Source organism: Drosophila elegans, unplaced genomic scaffold (genome assembly GCF_018152505.1).
Source record: "Drosophila elegans isolate 14027-0461.03 unplaced genomic scaffold, ASM1815250v1 contig_208, whole genome shotgun sequence".
Lineage (NCBI taxonomy): Eukaryota > Metazoa > Arthropoda > Insecta > Diptera > Drosophilidae > Drosophila > Drosophila elegans.
This window is the reverse complement of record NW_024545578.1, coordinates 12,694,263-12,720,741: the sequence shown is the minus strand read 5'-3', so window position 1 is coordinate 12,720,741 and position 26,479 is coordinate 12,694,263. Positions and strand designations below refer to the sequence as shown.

Sequence of the window (26,479 nt, the reverse complement as noted above, 5' to 3'; positions counted from 1 at the left end):
AGGCATTCCAGTCATCTCCCTCTGGCACTTCTCATCCATATCCCTGTTTTGGCATCCCAATTTTAACATCCCTAGTCCCCTTTCTAATTGGAACGTTCAAATTCGAGAGAAATTTGGTTGGATCGAAGTTCTGCGAATATTTAACTTTACCATTGGATTTAATTAATAACTTATTTTGAATAATAATAATAAGAAAAAGCATGAGATAAAGTGTTTACGGAGATGGTTCTCCACGAAAAACTTTCATCATCTGGCGGCAAGTGTCAACAAGTCGTAAAGCAATAAAATCTTTACGCCATTCCTCCCATAAACGAGCAACGACAAATGCCGCAGGAGACGTCACATTTCGTTTTTCATGAATGGACTTTCATCAGCAGTAGGAAATGGGGAAAACTACTATACTGCACGCCATAAGAGTGGTTTAAGGTCAACGTGAGAGTTGTAAGAGGGAAGGTCATGACTCGTTGCAGGCAACCCCAACAACACGAATGACCACATTCCCACCAGATCTACAGTAGGACTTCAGTACAACATATATGAACTTTTGTAACTACATATTTATAGACAATTTAAAACTGAAAAAATTAGTTTGCTTGCAAACAACTTATTTACTATATCAACAAAAAACGCATCTTCGAAGATCCGTTAAAAAGATTTAGATTTTCTTTTGGAAATAAAGGTAAAATAAATAAAAAAGTTTGAAATCATTTTTGTGGTATAAAAAAATCTAATATTTATTAATAAAGTATCTTGAATTCTTGAATCAAGGTGATGCTACTAAACGATATATAAAACTTCGTTGTTAACTGAACTCTTTTACCAATAGTCTAAATATTTCGTTCGTTTAAATTATTTTTAGCAACATAACACCCATTTATAACCTTTAAAATACCCAACCAAGTGATTGGTATTCGAGTGATAAGTTCGAGGGTCTACTGTACCCACTCCGTTCTCTCTCGATGAGTAACCGTTAGTATAAGTCCGCTCGCCACAGCGCTCTATCTCTCTCACTCGGCCCACAGACAACTTATCAGATATTTTCTTTTGTCCAGGGCTTAATAGAGAGAGAGAGGGAGAACGCGAAAGAAAATCGTTTCGGTTTTGGTAGCATTCGCAAATTAGTCGTCGAACGCTAAGCAACATATTCATAAAAAGTTGTCTAGCCATCGAACACATAGATGTTAGTCGTCGCGGTGGAGGAAATTATGAAATAATCGCTCTGCGGGTGTGCTAAAAAAGAAACAGCGCGACCAATTCTTCAGATATCCCAAGACTATATATAAAATAGATCAACCATGGCGACTGAAACTACAAAAATGGTGAGTTTGATATTCAGTTTATGGTAATTACTTGTGATTAGGAAAAGGTGATTAGCATTTCCTGCTGGGACTTTGGGAACGTGGCACATTTTCTCATATATTCGGTTAATTGTTTTTCGCTGACCTTGAACCTGGTTTTAATGCGCCGACAAGCCCCTAGGACTTTTAACGGCTTTTCGCACCGACCTTTTACGATCCGGTAGAAAAACCTGGTTTGAATTTAAGCAGCGCGTGGCACTCGAGTTAGGTAAGAGACTGTTATGTAAATAAAAGTATTTTGTTTTATAGATTTTCAACTGGTTTTAAGATCAGTTTTATGGCTGTGTTTGCCTAAACTGAGTCATTGCTGGTTAATCTTAAATTTAAAAATATTTTCCACTCAAACGATAATACTTACATATATGTATGTATGCTCTTTCAATCATTTTGCTCTCTTGTTCAGCAGCCCGATTGAGTGCTCAATCTATCAAGTGTCGTCATACTGTTTACACACCCACTTAACAACCCATGACCAGTTTTCATTATGGCACTACCACGGTATCTATATACATATCCCTTATCTGTTATCTAACAAAAGAAGCGCACTTTTGTGCAAAGTCTTCGGAAATGACGTATACGAAGCCCATTTCCCTCATTTTCTTCTCACATTATCTCTCTGTCGTGTCTGGTTAACCACCTGACCGAAAAATTAAATGACAACAACGAAAGATAACAATGTGTACGAAATTATTCAGATTCAGTAAAATAATTACCGTGCCCCAGGTTTCTCAAGGCAATTAATGGAAAGGCTTAAACAGCTCAAAATTTTTTTTTTTTGCGGACCCGCACAAAAACCTTTTTACTGAAGTGCAAATTTAAACACGTGCGATAACGTTAAGATTGGGATTTCCAGAAGCGCGAGGCTTGTAAACAGACTTTATGGAACTTGAAAATTTAAGCTAAATATTTAGCCAGAAGCAGGTTGATTTCTTAAGGTCGGGGAATTCTTTTGAAAGAGATATTTGATGTTGCTAGATCTTTTATATCTGTTAAGGCTGTTTTCTTAGACATTTTGTGTAGTTTATTACAATTTGTATATAAAATGCGGGTGACTACGATCAAATGTTTGCCCTATAAATTAATTTTTACGACCTTCCATTTACTTTATCTCGTTTGCTGCACCTCTATCTGATATTATATGTAAATCAAATTAATGAACCCCTTTTCGGATAGAACTGATAATTCTATTATATGTTTGTGAAACAATTGTGTACTAAGTGTCAACCTCTAGAAAGTACAAGGTACTATTGATTACTATATTTTCGAAGTTCAAAATCCAAAACAAGACAGATGTCTGCATTAGAATTCAGAGTACAACTGATATATTTTTGGGCCCCACCCCCACACGTGACATGGAATGACGCAAAAGGAAAAACAATTGCAGACGTAGATCTGAAAAGTTTATTTCGATATATCCGAATATAATGTGTGCGCTCAGTACGCGCAAAATTTGGCTGAACTTTGAATCGGAATAAATTTACTGCGTTACCTAATGTGAAAAACAAAAATTAACTTTGTCATCTCGATTCTTTATGAAAATTATATCGTGCATTGTCTTTATTTATTTGATTATACTTCAAAGTGATTAAATGTGGGTCAACGCAATCCGAGCCTTGATTTTCGGTTTGTTTGGTTTTGGCAACAAAAAACAAGTTCAAAAATCTTGAAACAAAATTTATTGACCGCTATCAAACTGGTTTTGCTTTAAACACAGAGGGGTTTCCTAAGTGAGAGCCCTTCTACAGATCTCTTTAGACTTCAACTTAAACTTGCACGATTCATGTATCATATAAATGGACAAGTAATTAATGACCCAATATGGGAAAAGTGCTTCCCGACTAAAAAGAAATTAAATTGAATTGGAAACAACTTTAGTTCTTGAATACTTCACATTGTTCTTTAATTATAGCAGGCGGTGGAGAATTTTAATGGCTTACGAGGTAACCAACTTGGTCCTTTTGTAAGTTAATTGCAAATAGGCAAATAAAATTAATGATCAACTGTTTAAATATTAGGTAGTGTGGGGTATGTAAGAACTATTTATATAAAGTAAGTCATTAAAGGAAACAAAGCTTATTTGAAAACCATTTTTAGAGATTTAAGATTTTAAGTTTGTGGGCACACATTTTAGTTGGTTTATTATATGTACATATGTGGCTAGCAAATGCTTTTTGAATTAACTTCATTATGAATAATTATTGCCACTGCATTTCATTATTGCCTTCCGTCTGTGTTCAAATAAATTACACTTCGTATCATTCAACGTAATTAAATGATCTCACTTGAGGCATTTGCAATGAAAAAACCGCCGACAATTTGTGATTCATGCGAATGTTATGGACCTTTTCTTGCTTATTCTGTAAGATCAAAGAAAATAATCCGTGTGCAACAGTGGCACTTGCTTTTGATACAATTAGCTCCTTCCTGGTGAAATTCAATAAGTAAGAATGTTTTCACAGGAGATTTCTTCTGGCAGTTTCTGTCTGCATTCTTTTATACTCAATACATTAATGTCATGTTACTAACCGAATCGTCCTTGTTCTCAATTGGGTCGATCTAATCAAAAATTTATGGTCATTTTGTATTCGACTTTGAAATTTGTACGCGTATTGATTTTTACAAACTGACGCTCGGCTTCGTGTTGGTCAGTAGACAGTGAAAAATAAAGTCGAACACTTTTCATTGTACTATTGTACTATTCATATTTACTTATCAATTGTAATCTTTTTAGCTTAACAACAATTATTTGGCTTATGTATAGATTTATTTAATTTTCTTCTCATTCAAATACATATGACTTACTGACTTCATTTCTATATATTTCACAATTTATATTTTTACGACGTTGTTTAGTTTTTTTCTAAGTGTTATCGCAAGATATAAATAGGGTTTGACAACATGTATTAAAATTTAATGTTTAGGTTCCTGAGTACTGAATTAATTTCACCACCTTCGGTAATACAGAAAACTAAAAGTATTTTAATAAACTGTGCCCCACTATCTTACCCGGTCTCCCTTAATTTTTATCAGCTTGTGGAGCATGCCAAATGCAGATGATAGAACATGTTCGCATCGAATGTACAGGAAAAGCTATAAGCCTCAAGCTTCCAGCAATCGATGATAGTGGCAACCACTTGTCACATTCATATCTTTTGTACTTGATGTAAGCGAACTGAAATTTTTAAGTGCAAACAAGTTTCAGGTTGAGATTGAAATCGACTTGTTAAGTCTTTCCAGTGGATTCTGGACCTGTTGCCGACTTTCACCCAGTGATTTTATGTCCCTCCTCATCGAGAAAGTTGCACTGCAATTAACCAGATAACATGGGCCATAAATTATGAAATCATACATTAACAAATTAGTATAGAAGATGCGTTTTTTCGGAAATACTTTTAATCTAAAAGGTTTCCCTTTAATGTGAATTGTACAATTACTTAATCTTAATTTGTTATACACATACATAGGTACTATAGGTATATTTTTTATAATTGACAAAGTACTATACATTAAATGAATATGATTTTCCCTATTTCTGAATGGTACATTGTGTGTATTGGTAACTAGAAATAATAATTTAGGCACCATTTTAGAGGATTTTCAATCACTGGTAACTTCCTGACCTGCAACAGGTGTGCCGTTATTATAGTCAGGTGTCGCCAGGCTAATTAGTGCGGCTGTAAGGCAGGTTGTCAAGCCTGGTCTGGATTTGCCAACAGTTGTCGTTTGTACGGTCTAATGCTCGTTGTTTCTATTTTTGTTTTTGTTTTTGTTTTGTGGTAACTCACTAGCTCGCATTTGTTTTCTCGGGCTGCACATGGCGACGGCGGGTTTCTCCTCCTCCTCCGTTTATCTCTCCCCTCTCTCTTCGCACTGATTGTGTGTCTGCTATCACGTCTTAAGGCATTTCTGTTCGGATTCCCTCTATGTTTTTTTCCTGTTGCTTCTCGTCTAATACAGTTTTTGTTTTGGGATCTTCTTCGTCTTTCTGCATTCTGGATCTGGTTTAGGGATGAACTCGTGAAAAATACCTGGCAAAAATCATTGGAGGGATACTAAAGATGGTAAAAGAAATAATAACATAATACCAGAATTGTTTTTCGAATAAAAAAGTTCAACTGATCAAAACCCGTCTTTTAAACAGCCTATTAAAAAATTATGTTAAAAAACAAGCCAAGTGTTTAATTATCCTAGAATCAGTGTCTTATGGGAAGCCCTAATAAATGTGTTTTTGTTGGTCTTAAAAATGGATAAAACTGTTCTTCCATAATCTAATCTATTCGTTTTTACCTGTGTTTCTAACCATTTTTGATAAAAGTAAAGCAACAAGTTTTCTAAAACGAATCGTACGATCCTGCAATTAAATTTTTTCTTCCTTGTAATGAGCGTTAGACTCACGCTGCCATCACTAGTCGACAAAATACGTTCGAGACTCTGCTTCTCTCCCGCTCTCGCGAGCTCCCACACACACTGGTGCGAAAGTACGTCGCGGCACACTAACACAACGACAACGGGCGGTTCAGGCAGCAGAGCTGTCGGCAAGTAAATTCATTCGCGCATTTCACCGTTTCCGAATCGGACCAAACTCTCGTCCGCCGTTCCGAATCGGACGAAACTCTCGTGGTCGAGTCCCAATAACGATAAGGATAACACCCGAAGGTGACCCAAAGGCTCCTGCCGCCAGATTCGAAAAGTAAATAACGTTATCACTAAGATCCTAAAACCGGGATAAACCAAAATTCCCTTACAACCCAACAAAAACGGACCCCGAACAACCGCCATGTGCGTGGTCCTCTCTCCGTTCTCTAAGCGATAAAAATACCGCGTTGCTTTTTGTGTTTATTTTAACATTTTGGTTAGGAAGTGAACTCGAAGCTAGTGACGTTTGCATTTTCTCGACCAAACGAAATGAAAAGAAAACCCCACGAGAAACCATTGACCGAGTGCCAGTGTTAAGGTCTAGGCACCTCACAAAGAACCGAGAACAAAAATCGCTTGGAAGTGGAGGGCTTCTTATAATAACAACAATGGTCTTCTCTAGAAATGCATTTCTTCCCAATATTTACTTCTCCGCTCAGCACTAACATATCGGGTTCTTTGTTCCAACGTACTTGGACTCTTTCTCGTTCCATTTGCTTTTCTGCTCTTCTTCCCTTATACAAATGCACCTGAGGAAGAAGCAGAGTGTCGATTTGTACAGTTCGACTCCTATAACTCACTTTCCAGGGAGGTTTTCCAGTCGTTGAAGTAAACAAAATAAAAATCTAAATTCTAAATTTATCTGAAATGACGAAAAAATCAATCTCAAAAGGTTTCAAAATCTAGAATTTAAAGTGCTGCACTTAAATAGAAGAAATATGAATGGGTAAAATTATAAAACTCTAATATCTACTGGATCAAGTGACAGATGTTTGCACTTATGAAAGTTCCACTTCAATGGGTTTCTTCACTCACTTGGAAAAGCGAACAGATCTACATAAATGCATCTGTGATTCCCTTTCTATTTTTGTTGACCTTACTGAATGTTTTGTACTAAAAATTTTCCATATTATTGTTTACAATTTCCTTATATGTTTGTTTGCCTTAAAACGTGCAGAATTTTCCGGTTGTGTGGGTGAAATCGCTATATTTACGCTTCTCTCTTTTGAGAGAGTAATATTCCATTTCCTCTTAATCAGAAAAAATTGTTTTCAAGAGCCTTTGTAGACTGAAAGGAATGCATTGTGGTTCAATTTAATCAGACACATTAATCTAAAAATAAAATGTTACAATTTTCATAAAAATAAGTTACTTTTGGCACACGTTATTTTCTAATTACTATAAACTCATTCACTCGATGCTATTTAGAAGATCAGGTGACATCAGTTCGATAGTTTAGAAATATTCCCCAAATATGAGTTTTTAATTGCAGTTCATTAGCAACAATTAATTTCGGTTGTTTTCCTATTGTCTGTGTTAAATTTAGGTACGTCTCTTGTGATCATGCTATTGTTTAATGTATTATGATTCGCGATCAGATCATTTCTTATCAATAGAGTAACACGCATCTCTCCTATCAATGAAATTTCTGGACATGCGGTCTGCTGATACCCATCAGGTGACACAGAATACAAAATTGAACAAAAACAGATGTTTTACATAATCTGATTTATTTACTTTGTAAGTGAGTACTGTTTTTAAACTTACCGCTAAACCATTGTGAATCCATGACAGCTGTCAGCTTACACAATCATAGCAACTGTCATTTAAAAATAACTTATTTTTATACATAAAGTGTTAAGTTTTATTTATTATTGCAAACTTTAAAAATCAAGACTGTCTTATCTTTCACTGTGATTGGAATCAGAGCAACTGATAAGGAAATGAAATCAACCTGGAAATAGGGTGTTAAAAGAAATAAATAAAAAGATATTTAAATAGTCGGTTAGTTAGAAACCAGTTTGTCACGTTTTTAGAATTCAGTTAACAGGCAAACTTGAACACTTGAACAATAACACTGCATTTATTTACCTGTTACACTTGCACTTCCACAAACAGTTGTTATAAAAACCCATTTTATTTTCAAAAGTTTCTGAGGACCCATAGAGCTAAAACAGATGCTAAGCAATTTAAAGATTTTTCTATGGTTTTAAAAAGGTGGTTAAAAAAAACTATTTTTTTTTATTTCCGATTCAATTTAATTCTTCAAATCTTGGGTTCTGTTTATCCTATATACTATATATAATTCAGTAAATCTTGGTAAGATTCTCGCTCTTCGCTAATCATTCTCTAAATGAGCCATTAAAGGCAAAAATCGCACCTTTTTTATTAGGCGAGAAAAGATAACGTGATTTTTGTTTCTGTTTATTAATTCACACCTAATAAGCAGCGTAATCAAATACACCCAACTAATATATCACTACATCGTAGTAGATGACGTTGGATGTGGCTTTTATATAAAGATAAAACGATATCAGTAATAAATTGTATGTTGTATGTGGTCATTGAACGTTGAGGTCAAAATATATATTTTGGGATTATCTTGTTTTGGTTATTTATAGAGTGTAGAGTGTATTTTGGGACTTAAGTTACTTAACCTTCATCTATTCATTGATTTAAATATTTTTGCACCTACCCATGGTTGTGAAAGTTTCAGCTAGTTTATATAGGTTGTCAAACATTTACTGAAACTTGTTTGGATTTCTCTCCATTTCTGTTTATTATTTACATTTCACAGTTGTTTCTTGGACTAACAGAAATTTTTGTACATATGCGACTTTAGTAGGGATATTTCTTTTTAGGAACTGAATGAACAAAAAACCTCCTGAACAGTTAAATATGCTAATTTCCCTACCGTCTTTGTTTTGGTTTCACTTTTGTTGACAATGTCAATGTCAAGTTCAAAGTTCTATGGCTGCACTGCTGACATACTAATTGTTACAACAATTATTTTCGCAACAGCCCGAACGGCTTGCCAATCCATATTTGGCTGGCTTACAATGGAAACATGTTTGTAATAGAATAGAAAAATATAAATTATTGTCGGTATAAAACCAGGGTCAACTGTAATTGATATGCCGAACATTTGCTAGGGAAGTGGAAACGCACGAAGGTGAAAAGTTGAATGAATTTCCAGAGATTCATTTACTGAATTTCAATTATGTTGTGTTTCAGTGCATTAAACCCGGCAACTGTGTTAGTGAGTCAAGATCCGTCTGGCTTCCCCCTTCCTATTGATAATTATAAAATGTTGCGACAGTTTCCGCTTGCGTTGAAGCAAACCACAAATTGATTCTGAAAGTACGATAAAAATAAAATCCAATGTGCATACAATTAACAAGTCATTTGAAAACATATTTCGCTGACCAATTGTGAAGTTCTCTAGCGATAACCCCGCAGTTTAACCTCAACCGAAATTCGAGAACACAATTTACTGGTTGCCATGTGCCTTGGCATGTGTGAATGAACTAAAAAGAAAAGTGGAATAAAGACTGCAATTTCCATATCAAATGTATGCGAATGTCGTAAGGTGATTTGTCTGTTCACTTGAATAATTTTAATGAGTAATCGTTGTTGGGCTGCTTTCAGAGAAAGTCTAAGTACAGTCCTGCCCTTACTATTGGTAACTGGATTTTTGGTAACCTACTTATTGAAAAAAACTCTTCAATAAAAATGTTTAATTTTAACGTTCGATTTTGTACTTTGGATTAACTTAATCGGTTTTGCTCGGCAACCCGCTTCTGATTAGAGTCTAAAGTACTCATCTCTGTCTATATATTTCCCAATACACGCGATTTGTACATATAGAGCAAACACTTGAACTAGAAACTGAAATGCCTTATCAATGGTTTTTCCTATTAATAGTTCTCGAAGAACAATTGCGTAACAGAGCAAAAAATAAACTGATGCGACATCAGAAAAATTCTGTAAAAATACATGTTAAGTAAAATGGATTATAATTTAAAAATTACAATATTTAAGTCGCAATTCTTGGTCTCTGTTTTTTCTAGTGCAACTCACTTTGTATTGTTTATAACTTTGTTTATATCTTTATGGCGACTAAATTGCCAACTGGATTTCTTTTTTTAATGGACTGGCTTTTTTCTTATCTACAGTCTATGGCAAAACTGTAAAATTTATAAAATATTGCGAAGTTTTTGTCTAACGAAAGAGTGGCAGACGGAAATTAATTTGAATATTTGTCTGCCAATGCATGAATAATTAAACTTTAAATTAGTCACTATTCAGATAAACAAATTGTTTTGTGTTTTTGTACTAGTTTGCTGTTTTTGCTTGCATTGTATATAGAAATATTACAACTTTTAAAAGTATAGAAAAGTTTATCTTTGTTTTTTTTTTTTAATAAATCTTGTTCTGTGGTTACTACGCTTCATTAAATTTAATTGTTCATCTTTAAAAGTGTCAAAATTATTTAAGAACAATTCCTTTGCAGTTTTTATTGATGTTAATTTTATTTATCTTTTTTCCACGTTCCTGGAACGACAACCTGTTACTCATCCGAATATGGTAATTTTGTAAAATAAATTTGCCACTTAACTTCCGCATTAATATATTTTCGAGGTGCTCTCAACCAAAAACTGTGCATATACATATTGGATGTTTAAGGTTCCTATATATAGCCCGTTTTTATTGATACGCTAATTTACGCAAATACGTGAGCATTTGAGGGTTAATAAATAATGTTTTTCCGACCCAGCTGGGTACACTTGTCCCCTTGGAATGTACTGTGCCTCTCTCCATGACCCATTATTTCAATTAACTTGTAAACACTTTACTCCACTTATCGAAAACGCCCTGAGACGACAACAACAACAACATCCACTATATCTATTCGCCATATATCGCTATAGTGCAGCTCTCTATCTTTGAATCTGTCGTGTGTGCCCCAAGCGCCAAACAAAAGGCATTTGGAAAATTGTTTGTAAACGGGCCATTAATTTATTTACTGCAAAACAACAATGACAATTGCCGGCAAGTAATTCTTTGGACCGTTGATGGTGGTCCTAAGACAATTCCATTTGATTTTAGTTTTTTGATTGTCATCTTGGCTGTCAGGCAGTTCAATTTTCTTGAGGGAAAGCCTTTTTCCCCCCCTCAAACAAAACTTTTTGTGTTCCGTGTGGATAGTTCTTCTCAACTATTATTAGTTAATCCGCCATATTATTGCTGTAAGCTGTTAGAATTCATGTGCTCCTTCTCTGTTATTATATATAATTGCGGTTTATTGGGTACTAATTAGATTGACAGATGATACCTAATCCGGATTCAATCAAGCATGAAATATTTTTAGAACTCTTTCTGTATTTAGGGTTTCCTATTTCTGCTGAGTAATTAGATCCTTAAGAACGCTTATAATATTTTACTAAATCTTTATAATAAATAGGTTCTCTAAGATCTCTTTACCGAAGAGCTTCTGAAGCCTTTTCTTTGCCCAACCTATTATCTCATTGTCACTCCACTTATTCACTGCAAAACGAACTGAAAAATTCCACTCCTAAGCCATGGGCATATATATATATTTTGATTGCATTATAAAGATGTAATAATTCATACTATTTATGTGCATAAGAAGACGAGTGTATATATTCAATATTTGATTGATATTCAGGGCACCCGCTGACGTAGATGGGCAGTTCTCAATTAGATTGTTTGCTCATCGTAAGCACTATTCAGATAGGTATATATATAAATATATATATATTATATATATATGAGCATGTTCTACAATATTGGTTCCACTTTATCAATTTTTGCCTCCACCTATCTGTCTCTCTTTTGGCGATCTTTCATCTCAGTCTCGCTATCAGGGGCACAGCAACAAGCTCCTCGGGAGATGAGATAGTGTTCTTATATACAACATGCTACAAATGGGGGCGTGGCACCTTCGGAGAGGTTAGTCTATTGAGAGTTCTCAGAACCCAAACCATGCTCGTGATAGAATTCAAATAAAAATACATTTAATTGCCGTGTGGAAATGTTTCTCAATTAATAACTGACTTTTGACTTGATCAGGGTGTGAGCTCACTGCAAATATACTTATCAGCACGAGGGGCCTGCCTTTCAAACTTATTTAACACTAATGAATGGCGAGTTTTAATTTAGAACTTTTGGATTTTTGAGTACTATACAACGTAGAAAGCGTCTAAAACAATTCATAATTGAAAAAACAATGACAGACTTTGATGGTTGATATAGTACATGTCGGAGGCGGGTTGTCTATTTCGATACCTCTCGATCTCGTGTCGCGCAGTGTGAAACTTAATGCCATCGTTCGTCGCCTATAAACAAAAGCATATCTCCAATTACGTCTGACTGAAGCACACGAACAGTTCAATCCACAACAAAAGCACTGTAGACAATATATATGTACGTATAAACAAAATAACAATTGAAATAACAACATCGGCGAAAAAATAAATAACAAACCGAGATAAGCGCTGTAAAACGCTTCGCAAAAGGCGGCAACTTGTTAAATAAGCTAATTAATCTTATTTATTTCACAAATCTGTGTCGTTAATGTTTATGATAAATATTTATAATGGCTGTGAGCTAGCATAACAAAAACAAGATTTGATAGATTTTTTTTTATATTTCTTGTTGAAAATAAACTAATTGTCCGATAAAATAATTCAAAGAATAGTAGGAAAAGGAAATGTTTTAAACATTAAATGTATAAATAGAGTTGTTTTGGTTAATGTGCTTTATGTAAAATATATGTAGTAGACTATTTAAACTCGGTTATTGCGCATTGGATTATCGTCTTCGAACCAATTTTTTCACATGATAAAAAGTAAAAGAGTAAGCTAACAAAAACTTTGATCATTTTAATAATGTAGTTTACTTTTACAGTTCACAACATCAAATATTGATGGGGTTTAATGCCATTAGCTATTCAACTGGTCATTATGTATGTGGTATTTGTATGGCACTACATATCTTACAGGCAATAAAATATAATGCCTGACGACATTTCACTTTGGGCTGTCAGTCAATGGCCTCTTTAGAGGTTGCATGCGGCACGCCACAGATCCATTTACAAACACTCTGTCTCTTTGTGTATCTATGTGTCCCTGTTGGTTTACCCCAGAAAAGTTTATAAATTTTATGCTCATATCATTGACATTGACATTGCTGTTGGGTCTTTAGAAATCTATAATTAGTGGGTGCTTTCGTTTAGATGTATGTAGCTACAAAACCACATTGTGTGGGCTTCGGCAAGGGGTTAAAAAGTAAGGGTATATTATTATATTTGTCTGGAGCTTAATGGCTTGATTGATTGTTGGTTTTAGGCCGATAAGAGGCTTTACAGGAATCAATGATTAGGACGTGCCTCCTAGCCCAGAACGTGTGGGTAACTCTCTACTCACATGTGTTTTGTTTCGATTGCATATGTGCACAGATTACCTAACGACAGAACTCCTGCAGCAAAATGACGCTTGTGACAACGAATACAAGCCAATTGTCGTCATAAATACGCGCCTAAAAAAATATATGGTATATTCAGAACCAGACATTGACAAATTTTCTAGCACAACTTAGGCATTTTCGTTCGTTCCATTCTATTTCACTTCCATTTCATTGTAGGCTTTGGTTTTTTCTTTTTCGCAAAAAGAAATTATATCACGCGCCTGATTTCCATATGCTTCTTTATTTATTTATTTTGTTTTGGGTGCGATGGTGTGCTCGTTTCAAATGATTTTCAATTGGTTACGTTTCGGCTAGCATATATAGCATATATATTGATGGATGGCATTTTAATGAAGCGTGAAACGATGACAATCGGTTGTTGGGTTCGGTACGGGGTTCACTTTACTTTGGGTACGACGACATGGCAACAAGTGGTTCGTTCGGCCTCTTATAAAGGGGGCTCGTTCTTGATTCTTGAGTGCTTAATTGATTTATTTTTTTTGTTCTACTCTATTTGCTTTTAGATCTACACACCACCTCCGCTGGACATCAAAATGGAAGTGTAAGTATTATTAAATATGATAATTGACTTTAAACGATTGCCTGAATGATGATGGATTTGGTTTTATTTGGGACAAAACAAATTTTTGGGGAAAAAAAGAAATGTATGCAATAAATTATTATCATTAAAGATAAATGGCCTTCTTTGATCTATATTCTATTATATTTTTTTGTTGTCGGTTTGGTGCCACATTAATTGGTAATAATTCATTTAATTATATTACTGTCCATTAAATAAATCAAAAATGTTGGTAAATTTTAGACTTTGGCAATTGTTATAAAAATATTTTTTTACTTATTTTAAATTTGTTTTGAATCCACAGTGAAATTGGTGAGCCACCCCAACCACCTGTGAAGATGTCCAACTTCTTCGCCAATCATTGGAAGGGTTTGGTGGTATTTCTGGTCCCTCTGCTTTGCCTGCCTGTAATGCTTCTGAACGAGGGCGCCGTAAGTTTAAACTACTCATAAATACATATTTTATCTTAAACTAATGATTTGCTTAATCATCTCCAGGAATTTCGTTGCATGTACCTGCTCTTGGTCATGGCCGTGTTTTGGGTGACAGAAGCCTTGCCGCTATATGTGACCTCAATGATTCCCATTGTGGCGTTCCCCATAATGGGTATAATGGTAAGATATTATTGATACAAAAAAAAAGGGCTTTGTTTTTAATAGTTTTCTACTTACCACTTTTGTAGAGCTCCGATCAGACCTGCCGTTTGTATTTCAAAGATACGCTCGTGATGTTTATGGGCGGCATTATGGTTGCTTTGGCAGTGGAATACAGTAATCTGCACAATCGTCTCGCTTTGAGAGTAATCCAGATCGTGGGCTGCAGTCCCCGAAGGTATAGATACTCCTAGGTCAAAAATGTCGAAGATTTAAATAGCTCAAACTTTCTTCCTTCTTAGATTACACTTTGGCCTGATTATGGTTACAATGTTCTTGAGTATGTGGATCTCGAATGCCGCCTGCACGGCCATGATGTGCCCAATTATCCAGGCTGTGCTGGGGGAGCTTCAGGCACAGGGCGTCTGCAAGATCCACCATGAACCTCAATACCAAATCGTCGGTGGCAACAAGAAGAACAACGAAGATGAGTAGGTAGCTTCTTGAAAATACTCTTCAAGAATTTCGAGTTCAATTTAAATCGATTTAGAGATATAATCTTAGGAATATTTGTATTTTTTAGGCCACCATACCCCACCAAGATCACTCTGTGTTATTATTTGGGAATTGCCTATGCTTCCTCATTGGGCGGCTGTGGAACCATTATTGGAACTGCCACCAATTTGACCTTCAAGGGCATCTACGATTCAAGTTTCCCCAAGTCCACCGAAAAGATGGACTTCCCCACTTTCATGTTCTACTCGGTGCCCTCGATGCTGGTGTACACCTTCCTCACATTCCTCTTCCTGCAATGGCACTTCATGGGTCTGTGGCGTCCCAAGAGCAAGGAGGCCCAGGAAGTCCAGATGGCCAAGGATGGCGCAGATGTGGCTAAGAAAGTAATCGATCAGCGCTACAAGGAGCTGGGCCCCATGTCCATCCACGAGATCCAAGTGATGATTCTATTCATCTTCATGGTTGTGATGTACTTCACCCGCAAGCCGGGCATCTTTTTGGGCTGGGCCGACTGGCTGGACACCGTGTAAGTGGATACTTCGTTACTCTAGTAAAACTAGACTAAGCTTAGGTTTTTAAATTATGAATCACTTTTGTTTGGACGCTTCAACTATTTTCGATTAAGGAAAATAGTTCACACTTTTTGACTGACTTTGAATTCTTTAAGAGTTTTCTAAAACAAGCGTTCTATTGCTGCTATAATTTAGTAACAACACAAAGCTTTTGTGTGTGTCGTGTGCTTACATAAACAAATAAAAATGTACATGTATTTATTTGTTCCAGGGACATTCGTAACTCTATGCCCACCATTTTCGTGGTGATCATGTGCTTCATCCTGCCTGCCAACTATGCTTTCCTGCGTTATTGCTGCAAGCGCGGTAGTCCCGTGCCCACGGGCCCCACTCCCTCGCTGATCACCTGGAAGTTCATCCAGAGCAAAGTGCCATGGGGTCTGGTGTTCCTGTTGGGCGGCGGATTCGCTTTGGCCGAGGGCAGCAAGAAGAGCGGCATGGCCAAGATGATTGGCGGTGCCCTGATTGGATTGAAGGTCCTGCCCAACGCAGTGCTCCTGCTGGTGGTTATCCTGGTGGCTGTGTTCATGACTGCTTTCAGCTCCAACGTGGCCATTGCCAACATCATTATTCCCGTGCTGGCTGAGATGGTGAGTTGAAAGCAATACAATCAATCAATAGAATTTACTTCATGAATTTTCTTCGTTAGGCCCTGGCCATTGAGATTCATCCACTGTACCTGATCCTGCCCGCGGGTTTGGCTTGCAGCATGGCCTTCCACCTGCCGGTAAGCACTCCACCCAATGCTCTAGTGGCCGGCTATGCCAACATTCGGACCAAGGACATGGCCATTGCCGGAATTGGCCCAACCATCATTACCATCATCGTTCTGTTTGTTTTCTGCCAAACCTGGGGCCTGGTCGTCTATCCCAACCTCAACACTTTCCCCGAATGGGCGCAAGTTTATGCCGCGGCAGCGGGAAACAAGACGCACTAGTTAGTTAGTCTTTAGTGTGATTTAACTCACAGACCACAGGCCACAGCGGTAAAATCATATCATTTTAGGGAATTGTACAAGAAAAGTGCCTTTGCTGACAGCGAAAAGTGTGAAACAATATTTAACGATACTTGCATTTCTGAATTGCGTAATGTTTTGTAACGAAAACATCAACTATTGTTTAGCAAAACGTGTTGGAAAGAGTTCACATAATATACTATTGATCAGGCCTTCAGCTCCTGGTTTGCAAACTCAGTTAAATACAAATATTTGTTCAAATTTAAATACACATTAATGTTACTTAATTGTTGCATTTAGAAAAAAAAAAAAAAAAGATTTCGAAAATGTGGGGAAAATTAAGTTCAATGGCTTGCCGATATTTTTAATAACTAGACTGAGAGAACGTACATATTTCATACATGTTTTGCAATTTGTAAAAATTTAATATTTACAATTTACTCAATAATTGATTGCGAACCGAAATGAGCACACAAATAGCCTTAGTATAAGCTTAAATGATACTGTGTAAATTTGCAAATGATTTATGTTTTATATAGTTTGTAAAAAATATGAAATAAAAATAAAAAGCTCAAACGACAGTATGTTTACAGTATGTGCATAAAGTTAAAAAAAAATTAGCAATAACAAGAGTGGCAAATCTAATTCACGAATAATTTTCTGATAACTAACGGCAAATAATGGTTAAAAAAAAAAGTATAGATTTTGAAATTTTCACTGCTAACTTTATGCACATCAGTTTTGTCAATTTATTTGGAATTTAAAGAACGCGCTCTCGATAACTCGATAGTCTTCTCCTCTAGAGATGGACTACTTTGTGCAGTTTTACATTTACTGGTATCTTTCATTCACGGTTTTTGAGTCACTGGAAACCTGTTGCTGACTTAATCGAAACGTAAAATTTAACATTCCATTGGCCAAAATTATATTTTAATGACAGAGAGGACGGTGTTTAGAGGTTAAGTAAATATCAATGCAATTAAAAGCAACAATTATTATTAAACACATTAATAAGGAATTATAACTGGACTGAATAGAACTAAAACTTAAGTAAATTGGTAAAAAATGATTCACCATTAAAATGGGGTTGCTTCCTACATAAAATATACAACATTTATAGTTTATGTTAAACTTTAAAACTATATTTAATGACTTTCGTTTTACTAACATAAGCTGAAAGAGTGTGCCTTAATTCAATGAAAGTAATATGAATTTAAAGAACATGTACTAACAATTAAATCTAAAAAGAAAATGTTGTATACGCTTTTCATTCTTAAAAACTTTAAACTTAATTTGTGCAAGCAACTAAATTTCACTAGCTAAAATAAAAATGGCCCATCTTTTTATCAAAAAATAAAGAATTTATTATATATCCATTGCATATAATTGTATTTCGTGTATAACTAAGACAATTTTGAATATCAAAACAAGACAAGACACAGTATGTGGTTAAATCAATTTTATCCCGCAACCAAAGAGCCGAAAAGCGTTCGGAGTGGGTATCGTTGTGGATTAATCGTAATTAAGGCCAAAAACCAAGTCGAATTTGAGGCGATTGGGGGATTGCCTCTGCTTAAAACTTCGAGGACTTGGCCAGGTTAAGTTCTTCGGTCAACATGCGACCGAAATCGGCATGCACCAGGGTGAAGTTCTTGACGGCTCGTTCCTGCAGGAACTGGCTGGCGTTGCTCAGATGACCGGCGATGTTCTGCACCAGACGCTTCTTGGCGCACTTGTCCAGAGTGTGCACCCAGAAGTCGGTGACCTGGCCAAAGTTGTCCTCCGTATCTCCGCTGCTGTAGCGGTAGACATCTCCAGTTACCGGGCAGCACGAAGACAGAGCTCGGGCCCTTGGGCATTCCTGGGGTCCGTTGAACGAGTTGGGGAAATAGTTCGGGGCACCGTCCTGGTTGTCAGTGACGTTCATGGGTCCATCCCGCTGGTAGTTCGCCACCTTCACCTTGTAGGGGCAGTTCACCGGAATCTGCAAGTAGTTGGGTCCCAGACGATGGCGATGGGTGTCCGAGTAGGAGAACAGACGACCCTGGAGCATCTTGTCCGGGGAGGGCTCAATGCCGGGCACCATATGAGCCGGGCTGAAGGCAATCTGCTCCACCTGAAATTTAAAGAAATAGCCAACGATTAGATAAAAATTAATTTATAACAATTGAAAACAAAACAAGCCTTTTAAGTTATTTGAAAAGAGCTTTCCTAAGCTTAATATATCAATTATATATAAATAAACAATACCAATTCTCAGACAATACTTAAGATCAACGCAAAAAATTTTAGACTTTTTGATCACAAAACAAAAATTACACTAGTTTAAAAAATTAAAAACAAGACAGCTGATAAAAACTTTATAAAATCTAAAAAAATAAACTGTCCTAAGAAAAAACTAGGGTAATTTTTCCAATAACTTTTTTGCTTAAAAAGTAATTGTTATAAAATTGTTTATAAAATTTCCCCTTGAACAAGTATAAAAAATAGCGAAATAAATACGATAATTGAGTAGGAGAACAAACCTCAGCAAAGTAGTTTTTGGGATTGCGATCCAGGACCATCTTGCCGACGGGAATCAGAGGGAACTCCTTCTGCGACCAGACCTTGGTGACATCAAACGGATTGTACTTGAACTTCTTGGCCTCCTCGAAGGTCATAACCTGGATGTACATGGTCCAGCTGGGGAACTTGCAGGTCTTGATCCTGTTGTACAGATCACGAATGCTGTAATCCGGATCGGTGCTGGCCAACTGATCGGCGGTCTTCACGTCCAGATTCTTGATGCCCTGGTCCGTCTTGAAATGGAACTTGGCGTAGATGGGGTCGCCCTTGGCGTTGATCAACTTGAAGGTGTGCGAACCATAGCCGTTCATGTGGCAATAGCCGTCGGGAGTGCCGCGATCGCTGAACAGGAAGCACACCTGGTGAGCCGACTCCGGACGCAGGGTGAGGAAGTCCCAGAACATGTCCGGATCCTTCAGGTGCGTCTGCGGGTTACGCTTCTGCGTGTGAATGAAGCTGGGGAACAGGATCGGGTCGCGAATGAAGAAGATCGGTGTGTTGTTGCCAACCAAATCCCAGACGCCGTCGTCCGTGTAGAACTTGATGGCGAATCCTCGAGGATCACGGGCCGTATCAGCCGATCCGCTCTCACCACCCACGGTGGAGAATCGCACGGCCAATGGAGTGCGCTTCTTCACCTTGTCGAATATCTTGGCGGCACAATACTGCGAGATGTCGTGGGTCACCTCGAAGTAACCGAAGGCACCAGCTCCCTTGGCGTGCACCACACGCTCCGGAATCCTCTCCCTGTCGAAGTGCGACATCTCGTCCAGGAAGTTCACATCCTGCAGCAGCACAGGACCACGAGGACCCACCGTCTGTGTGGCATCCTTGATGCCAATGGGTGCTCCATGTCCAGTGGTGACCGCTCCCGGTGAAACCTTTTTCAAAAAGGAGGACAAAAAGCAAGGTTAGTTTTATTGTTATTATTTTTGTAGCAAAACATTTAAAAAATAAATAGAAATATATATATTTTTGTACGTCACTTAAAAATATTATTCATTTGTAACAGAGTCATACATTTAAGCAGCTCTTTCAATTAAAATTAGAATTTATTTATTCGTTTTACCTATTTTAAAATTTGGTAAACGTGGATGCAAAGTGCAATTTCCTAGATTTTCGTTATATAATGCCGGTTTAAAGTGTCGCCTAATCTTATCGGTTCGTTAGCGATAATTCTTTTTTGGGGTGCGGACTTTAATTTTTTTTAATTTATAATCGTTGGGCTGCCACGAAAAACATAAACATAAAGATTGCAGAGCTTTATCTCTTCAAGGGGGGTCACTTTCAGACTCACTTTTGCAGTGCATAAATATTTGCTTAGAATATTTGCTAAAAGAAAATGAGAAACCACTTGTTGCTTAGTGCTTTAGGCTTTAAAATCTTTTATATAAGGAATTTAATGATAAAGCATATGTCTTTTGTAGATTATATTAAATTATATAATCTACAAAAAACATTTTTTTTTATCAAGAAAACGATTTTAGTATTTATAAATTGATGGTTAAATTACTGCAATACAATTTTATTTTATTATATTTTTCAAAACATAAAGATCAATTAGTTAATATGTTCCGTTAAGCAAATAAAACTTTATTGTTTGAGCTGAAATTTCAATTAGCCCACTAACTGTCCGCCATTTATCACCCGATCTGATTTGTGTTCGCTAAAGTGTCTCCATCAACGTCTTTCATGTATTCAATTAATTTCCCCGGAGTAATCAGACACCGCTCCTTAATCACCTTATCGTTTATTTCGCATGCAAGCCAACAACTCATTATAAAGTTAACTCATCCAACAATTTGCAAAACTGTCACCGGCTTAATGCGCACTGTTTAGCTAATGTATTTGATACCCCTGACAACGCCATGCGAAATTCTAATTTGAAAGCATTTCTAGAACAGTGCATATAGAATTTTATATAGAAGGTTGTTAATCAAAGTGAAGCCCCCGGTGATGTGTCAAAGCAGCTAAAAATTTAGCTGCTGTTTGTCTTTAAGAACAAAGTGTGGTAGATATCACTTAAGGTGGGGATTACACCTAGAGAACGTTTACTTTTTAATTGCTTAAGGATTTAGTTTGCTATCTATATTATCAGATCTCATTTCTTAGAAGTCGAATGACTAATACTTTATATTATTATTATTAATATGTTCACTGTTAATTGCGTTTAAAAAAGAAACACAAGTTTAGCAAGAAAAAAACATCATTATCAGTCATGAGTTAAGATTCAAGTCACCTTTTAGATCGGCAGAATAAGCTCACCTGTTTGTGGACACTCCTTATTAATTCTTAATTTTCTGGACACTTCTATATACATTTCTAAAGCTTTCTGCACTCGCTTGCTCTTTTTATTTTTTTTGCCCCGATTCAATCAGAATGGTTTGCACTTTGAGACAACAATATGGGGCCACTTCAGGGGACCGATACGAAAAGTGAGGCAAAACCGGGAGTGGCATTGGGACGCGAAGAGCGATCCCCGCCCTAACAAGTCAATCTGGTTCCTATCAAAGCTTCCTTGCTTATGTGGTTGTAGATATCTCAAGAAAAAGAGCACACTGATAAGGGAACCTCACTCGATCTCGAACAAGAATGCAAAATACACAGCACACAGGAAAGTTTTTAATTGCAACTTGTTGGAGACGGTAAACAACACTTTAATTAGGTAGCCCTATAAGATCAGTGCATCTGATAAATATTAATAAAAAAAGCTGAGTCAAAGGTACTTTGATTATTAAAAACATATGATGTCAAAAGATGTTTTATTTTAATATTAACAAGAAGATTTAAATGTAAGAAATTGGTTTGTAATACATTTAATTTTAAAAATACCTTTACAATCAACTAAGGTAAATCTCCCCTTCATGCTTGCAAAAAAAAAAAATTTCGTAATATTAAAAAAAAATTTTATTAGAAAATTTAAAAATTGTAAAATTTAAACATCATTTTTAAGTTAGCGTGGGTTACGATCAAAAATTTGTGTTACTTTCTAAAAATGTGTTTGCTCACGATTATTTCAAATACGACCTTCCGTAATAGCACTCACATAACTCGAAAATATTTTGTTCCTTGCATTTTGGATTTTCTTGTAATTAAACTACAACTGATTTCAAGATTCTTAAAGAACAAAGAACCTAGTTGCCATGGATTATTCAGCGAAACAAAGGCAAACATTTAATTGCCTGACAGAATGCAGTTTTCACAGTTTCGTCATAGAAGGTCAAAATCGACTAAAACAACACGAACCAACCAACTGTGGAGCTCTCTTTTCTGGGTCAGTTCGAAGCATTCTCACATACAGTCGGTTGCAAATGGGCGTTCCAGCTCCGTTGCATAACCAAATTGGAGAAAGAAAATTTGCGCTGACTTATGGCTGGCAAACGCATTTTCCCCACTCGGTCTAGCCATTTCAAACTCAATCCAAAACGGGTTTTTGGCCGGGTTCGTTGTCACTTGATCGTCGAAGCCCATTTGCAACCAGTTTATGCAACATTGAGCCGGTCGCCGCAAAGTCCATTGACTCCCAGGGAATTTTCCAACCTCAAAGCGGGGCAAACAATCGTAGTCCTCTAAAGGTTCATATGTATATGTACATATATAAAACCAACTATTGGTAATTGTTTGTTTTATAAAATTTCGAAATAATTGATTTCGTGACTCAATGCACTATGCATTTAATGCCGGTGATGCGAAACGAACTATTTTACTTTACGCTTATTATTAAGAAATATGGTACTCAGAAAAACTTGTTCTACGTTTTTGTTTTAATTTACTAAATAAATTTCCAAGTTTTTATTATTACGACACTAAAAGCCAAGGCGAAAATAATACAAAATCATATCACTTTTTTGCCCGGAATAACTTTTTTATCCTTGCTTTTTACATAGGTACTTCCACACAAACATACAGTTAATTATTTGTTTTGCACTTTAAAGCTAAATTAGGTTTTATACTAGAATGTTGGAATATTGTTACTATCCCAAGTGCTCACCCAACAAGATTTATACATCTGATATATCTAATCTATTTGGGGCAATTACTTAGCTGTTTTTTCGATGCTTATCATATCAACTGGCAAAATTGCTATGCAGAATATTTTATTTCATTTATCGATTATAGGAGTGACATGAAAATGGAAAAATCCTTGGGAAATTGCTAAGTAATGAATTCTATAAGTATACACACATCCTATGGGTATTTGTTTTAATACGAAATTTTAATTTTATTTATTATCGGATAATTTAATTTTGGAATATGCAAGAAAATCCAAACTTTTTTGAAATGTTTTCATTCCATTAATGCATGTAGAAGTTATAAACATTTTTGGGAGCATTAGAAGTCTAATTTTCTAAGTGCTCCAAATTAAAAATCAAACAAAACAATATTTGCACGATTTTTCAATTAAAGTCGTGCATTTAATGTCTGTGTGTTGAACCAAAAGCGAAAGCGAATAATTAACACGAAAGTGCAAATCAACACATTCAAATAAGTAAAATCTAATGCACAATGCAAGTGCCAAATGAAAATGGAAGTGCACAGTGAAAACAAAGGCGGAAAATGAAAATAAACAAAAACCAAAGGTTAGCCAAGGTTGCAAAAAACGCAAAACAATATAAAAAGCAGCCGTAAACTTTGGATTAGGGTAAAAAGAAAAGAAGGTATAACCTAAACCAAACTTCGGATTAGGTACAGAAACTACAAATCCAATAAGAAAAAAGTGCCACATTGATAAGGTTTATCAGCTTGGTTCCGATAAGATTCGTATAAATAAATAGAAGAGAGAGCAAGAGAGAGAGGGAGATATCGACCGTTCTTGAACTTTGAACTGTGGTGAAACCGCTTTCGAAATATCTCGCATCTTTCAAAAAGCCTTTGTTGCTTTTTTGCATTTTTAATTATTAATGAAAAGTACAGACTCATAGCATTCGTTGCTTTAATTGCCTTGTTTTTTGTTTGTTTTATTTTCAACAATGTTTCTCCCTTCTCTTTTTTTCCTCTTATTTTCCTGCCGGCAGACACAAACACACATATACGCGCACCTCTCGCTCTCGCACACCAACGCACTCACCGTTTGGCAGTTTTTGTAGTCAATCAACTGATTCGATGCCGCATCGCGTTCAGCCATTTTTCTTCAAATTTTAGATATTTGCTCAATGGGATAACCAGAATTTTGATATGCTCGACTTGAACAAAAGTTGGTTTTCAGCCGCCTTTGAGTTTGCTGTTGAGCGAGTCGAGAATTCTGTCAACTAAAGCAACTGCAGCGCAGTTTCGTTTGTTTTTATAGCCAGCACGTACTTGTTGTTGCGCTGGGTTGTCAAGTGCGCCAAAAACATCGATATTTCTGCAGTGCAGCCATTACATTTTGAAATCGATATCCATCGGATGTTTATAGAAATTTGTATTTTTAAAGATTTTATGATATATATTTGAAAATAATATTTTCCTCGACCGAGACCGAGACGTGGTCAAGTCGGCGAAACTGCTGTTCTTTAATTGGAATTGTATATGGATAAAGATTCAACCCGTCAAAACAACTGTTTATTGATTGGATTCGGATATAAAACTTGGGGAATAAAAAATATTTAATTTGTTTTTAATTTATGTCAGATTTTAGAAAGTAAGGACGGGGTAATATTATTTCGCGTAAAAAAGAAAACATATTTTGGGGACTTTTTTTTTAACAAAACAGTTCAAATCTATTTCTAAAAAAGAATTTAATCTTATAGATGGACAAATTTAAAAATATTGTGTTACATTTTCATGGAGAATATGGTAAAGGCAGGAATCTGTCAGGAGCTTTAAGTTTTTCAACATAATAGGATCTATCTAGAATTTAAAAGAAGTGGTTTTTTAACAGATTTAATTTTTATTTTTTAATAAATTTTAGACATACTTGTTGTTAATTGGACTAGTCCGTAGCATGCTTAGGTACTTCAGTATTTCTATTTTTAAAGAATTTAACAAATTTTCAGTTCGTTAACTCAGTGCATTCTTCAGTTCATTGCTAGCAAGCATACTTTTTTAAATATTATTATAAAAACTTATTTTTAAGCTCATAACATCCTACAATGGTCACATATTAGTAAATATTTGCTTAATAATAGAAAACATATCCTGTGTATACGCTGATATGTTAAGAATGAGTCAACTACAAAAATGAATTACAATATGCCAGCCTTATTTCATCCAGGTAAACCTTCGATACCCATTAATAATATAAAGGTAATGAGGTATTTACAAGATGTTTCGACCAATTTTTAAATGACACAGTGAAAGGTTGGCGTTTTGAGCATTATAAATGAAATTGAACAGATAAACATTGTGTTGAGAATGCAAATTTGGTTTACAAACAAAACAAAAATTAGGATTCAAATGGCTTTAGTTGTTAGATAAGTATCTATCTAGCTATCCTCCCGTGGTTCCAGCCAAATAAATGTCCATGGCCTTCTTGTTTGGGTGCACAACCTGGCGCCTCTTTGGTATCGGCTGGATGTGCGGCAGACGAGTGCCATTCACGGCGTTAAGACTCAGATTGGAGTTGGCATCGTAGTCATCACTGATGGACGTGTCCGTGTCCGTGTTCGGGGATACCAATACAGGGCGTGACCTTTTGGGCGATGGTGCCTTGTGGATGTTTTCGGCCTGGCGCTGTCGCTTCTTGGCCGCAGCAGCACTCGTGGTGGGTCTATCATCTGACGAGGGTATTGACACATCCGCTGTGGGATTTTCGGAACTAGTATCGGACCAAATGAGCGGCTGATCGATGCCGTCTGGCAGGTTGGACTTGGAACCTTCTGCCGGGATCACCGACACTGCGGAGCCGGAGTCTTGAGAGGAATTAATCCGTTGACTGCTGCTGACATCCGAAATGCTCTCCGCCTCCCTGTTGAGAGCATGTTGCTTGGCATGGTCGTTCTTTACGTTATAAAACCGGACAAGAGATGAATAACAAGTACGGCACAGAAGTGAACCCTCCATAAGTTCAGAGGAAAGCTTTTTGGCAAAACGCAGCAAATACGGATTTGTCAATTTACGGTACGGGGTTCTCAACTTGTGATTGCCCAGTCCGCAAAAACGCATCTCCGTCGGACTTTGAGCTGCTCCAGCTGCATCGAGATCCATTTCCTATGAATAATAAGACAAGTTATTTTACCTTTTCTATCCTTAAATAACACACTTACTTAAATATTGCTGAAATCAAAGCCAAATCCAAACAAACGCAACAATCCCGCCGGTAACTTAGAATAAAGTGTGCCGTATATTTATTTTAAAAATTAACCAAAAATACCAAACACAAAAAGAACCGAAAATATACATTTTATACCAAAAAAGATAGTTAGCCTGGAAGAACATAAGAACAAAAGTGATTACTATTAAATTTTTATTTATTTACGGGCAGTACGAAGTTGTTATAGTAAATTTATAACTAGTTG

The 26,479-nt window shown here is 36.3% G+C and overlaps 3 protein-coding genes across 5 annotated transcripts; 1 reads left to right on the top strand and 2 right to left on the bottom strand.

The window, feature by feature from the left end:
• The first annotated feature begins 1,115 nt into the window (after positions 1–1,115).
• Positions 1,116–17,059, top strand: LOC108135582 (protein I'm not dead yet). 3 transcript variants are annotated; one of them, XM_017256374.2, is made up of 9 exons: positions 1,116–1,319; positions 13,787–13,824; positions 14,147–14,273; positions 14,340–14,456; positions 14,525–14,673; positions 14,738–14,926; positions 15,019–15,477; positions 15,735–16,113; positions 16,173–17,059. In XM_017256374.2, exons 1-9 carry the CDS (start codon positions 1,296–1,298, stop codon positions 16,458–16,460), a joined length of 1,770 nt encoding a protein of 589 aa, XP_017111863.1. In that variant the 5' UTR covers positions 1,116–1,295; the 3' UTR covers positions 16,461–17,059. The 3 variants fall into 3 exon arrangements, with proteins under 3 accessions (XP_017111863.1, XP_017111864.1, XP_017111865.1); XM_017256375.2 differs by lacking the exon at positions 1,116–1,319 and adding an exon at positions 5,908–6,048; XM_017256376.2 differs by lacking the exon at positions 1,116–1,319 and adding an exon at positions 12,203–12,221.
• A 759-nt stretch (positions 17,060–17,818) lies between these two features.
• On the bottom strand, positions 17,819–24,312 carry LOC108135583 (catalase). Its single transcript, XM_017256377.2, has 3 exons — positions 24,112–24,312; positions 19,004–19,924; positions 17,819–18,594 (listed from the first exon to the last, which is right to left on the bottom strand). The coding sequence occupies exons 1-3, from the start codon at positions 24,166–24,168 to the stop codon at positions 18,052–18,054; spliced, it is 1,521 nt and encodes a 506-aa protein (XP_017111866.1). The 5' UTR covers positions 24,169–24,312; the 3' UTR covers positions 17,819–18,051.
• A 643-nt stretch (positions 24,313–24,955) lies between these two features.
• On the bottom strand, positions 24,956–26,296 carry LOC108135488. The gene is made up of 2 exons (XM_041708123.1): positions 26,228–26,296; positions 24,956–26,171 (listed from the first exon to the last, which is right to left on the bottom strand). Exon 2 carries the CDS (start codon positions 26,166–26,168, stop codon positions 25,452–25,454), a length of 717 nt encoding a protein of 238 aa, XP_041564057.1. The 5' UTR covers positions 26,169–26,171; positions 26,228–26,296; the 3' UTR covers positions 24,956–25,451.
• Positions 26,297–26,479: the final 183 nt, after the last annotated feature.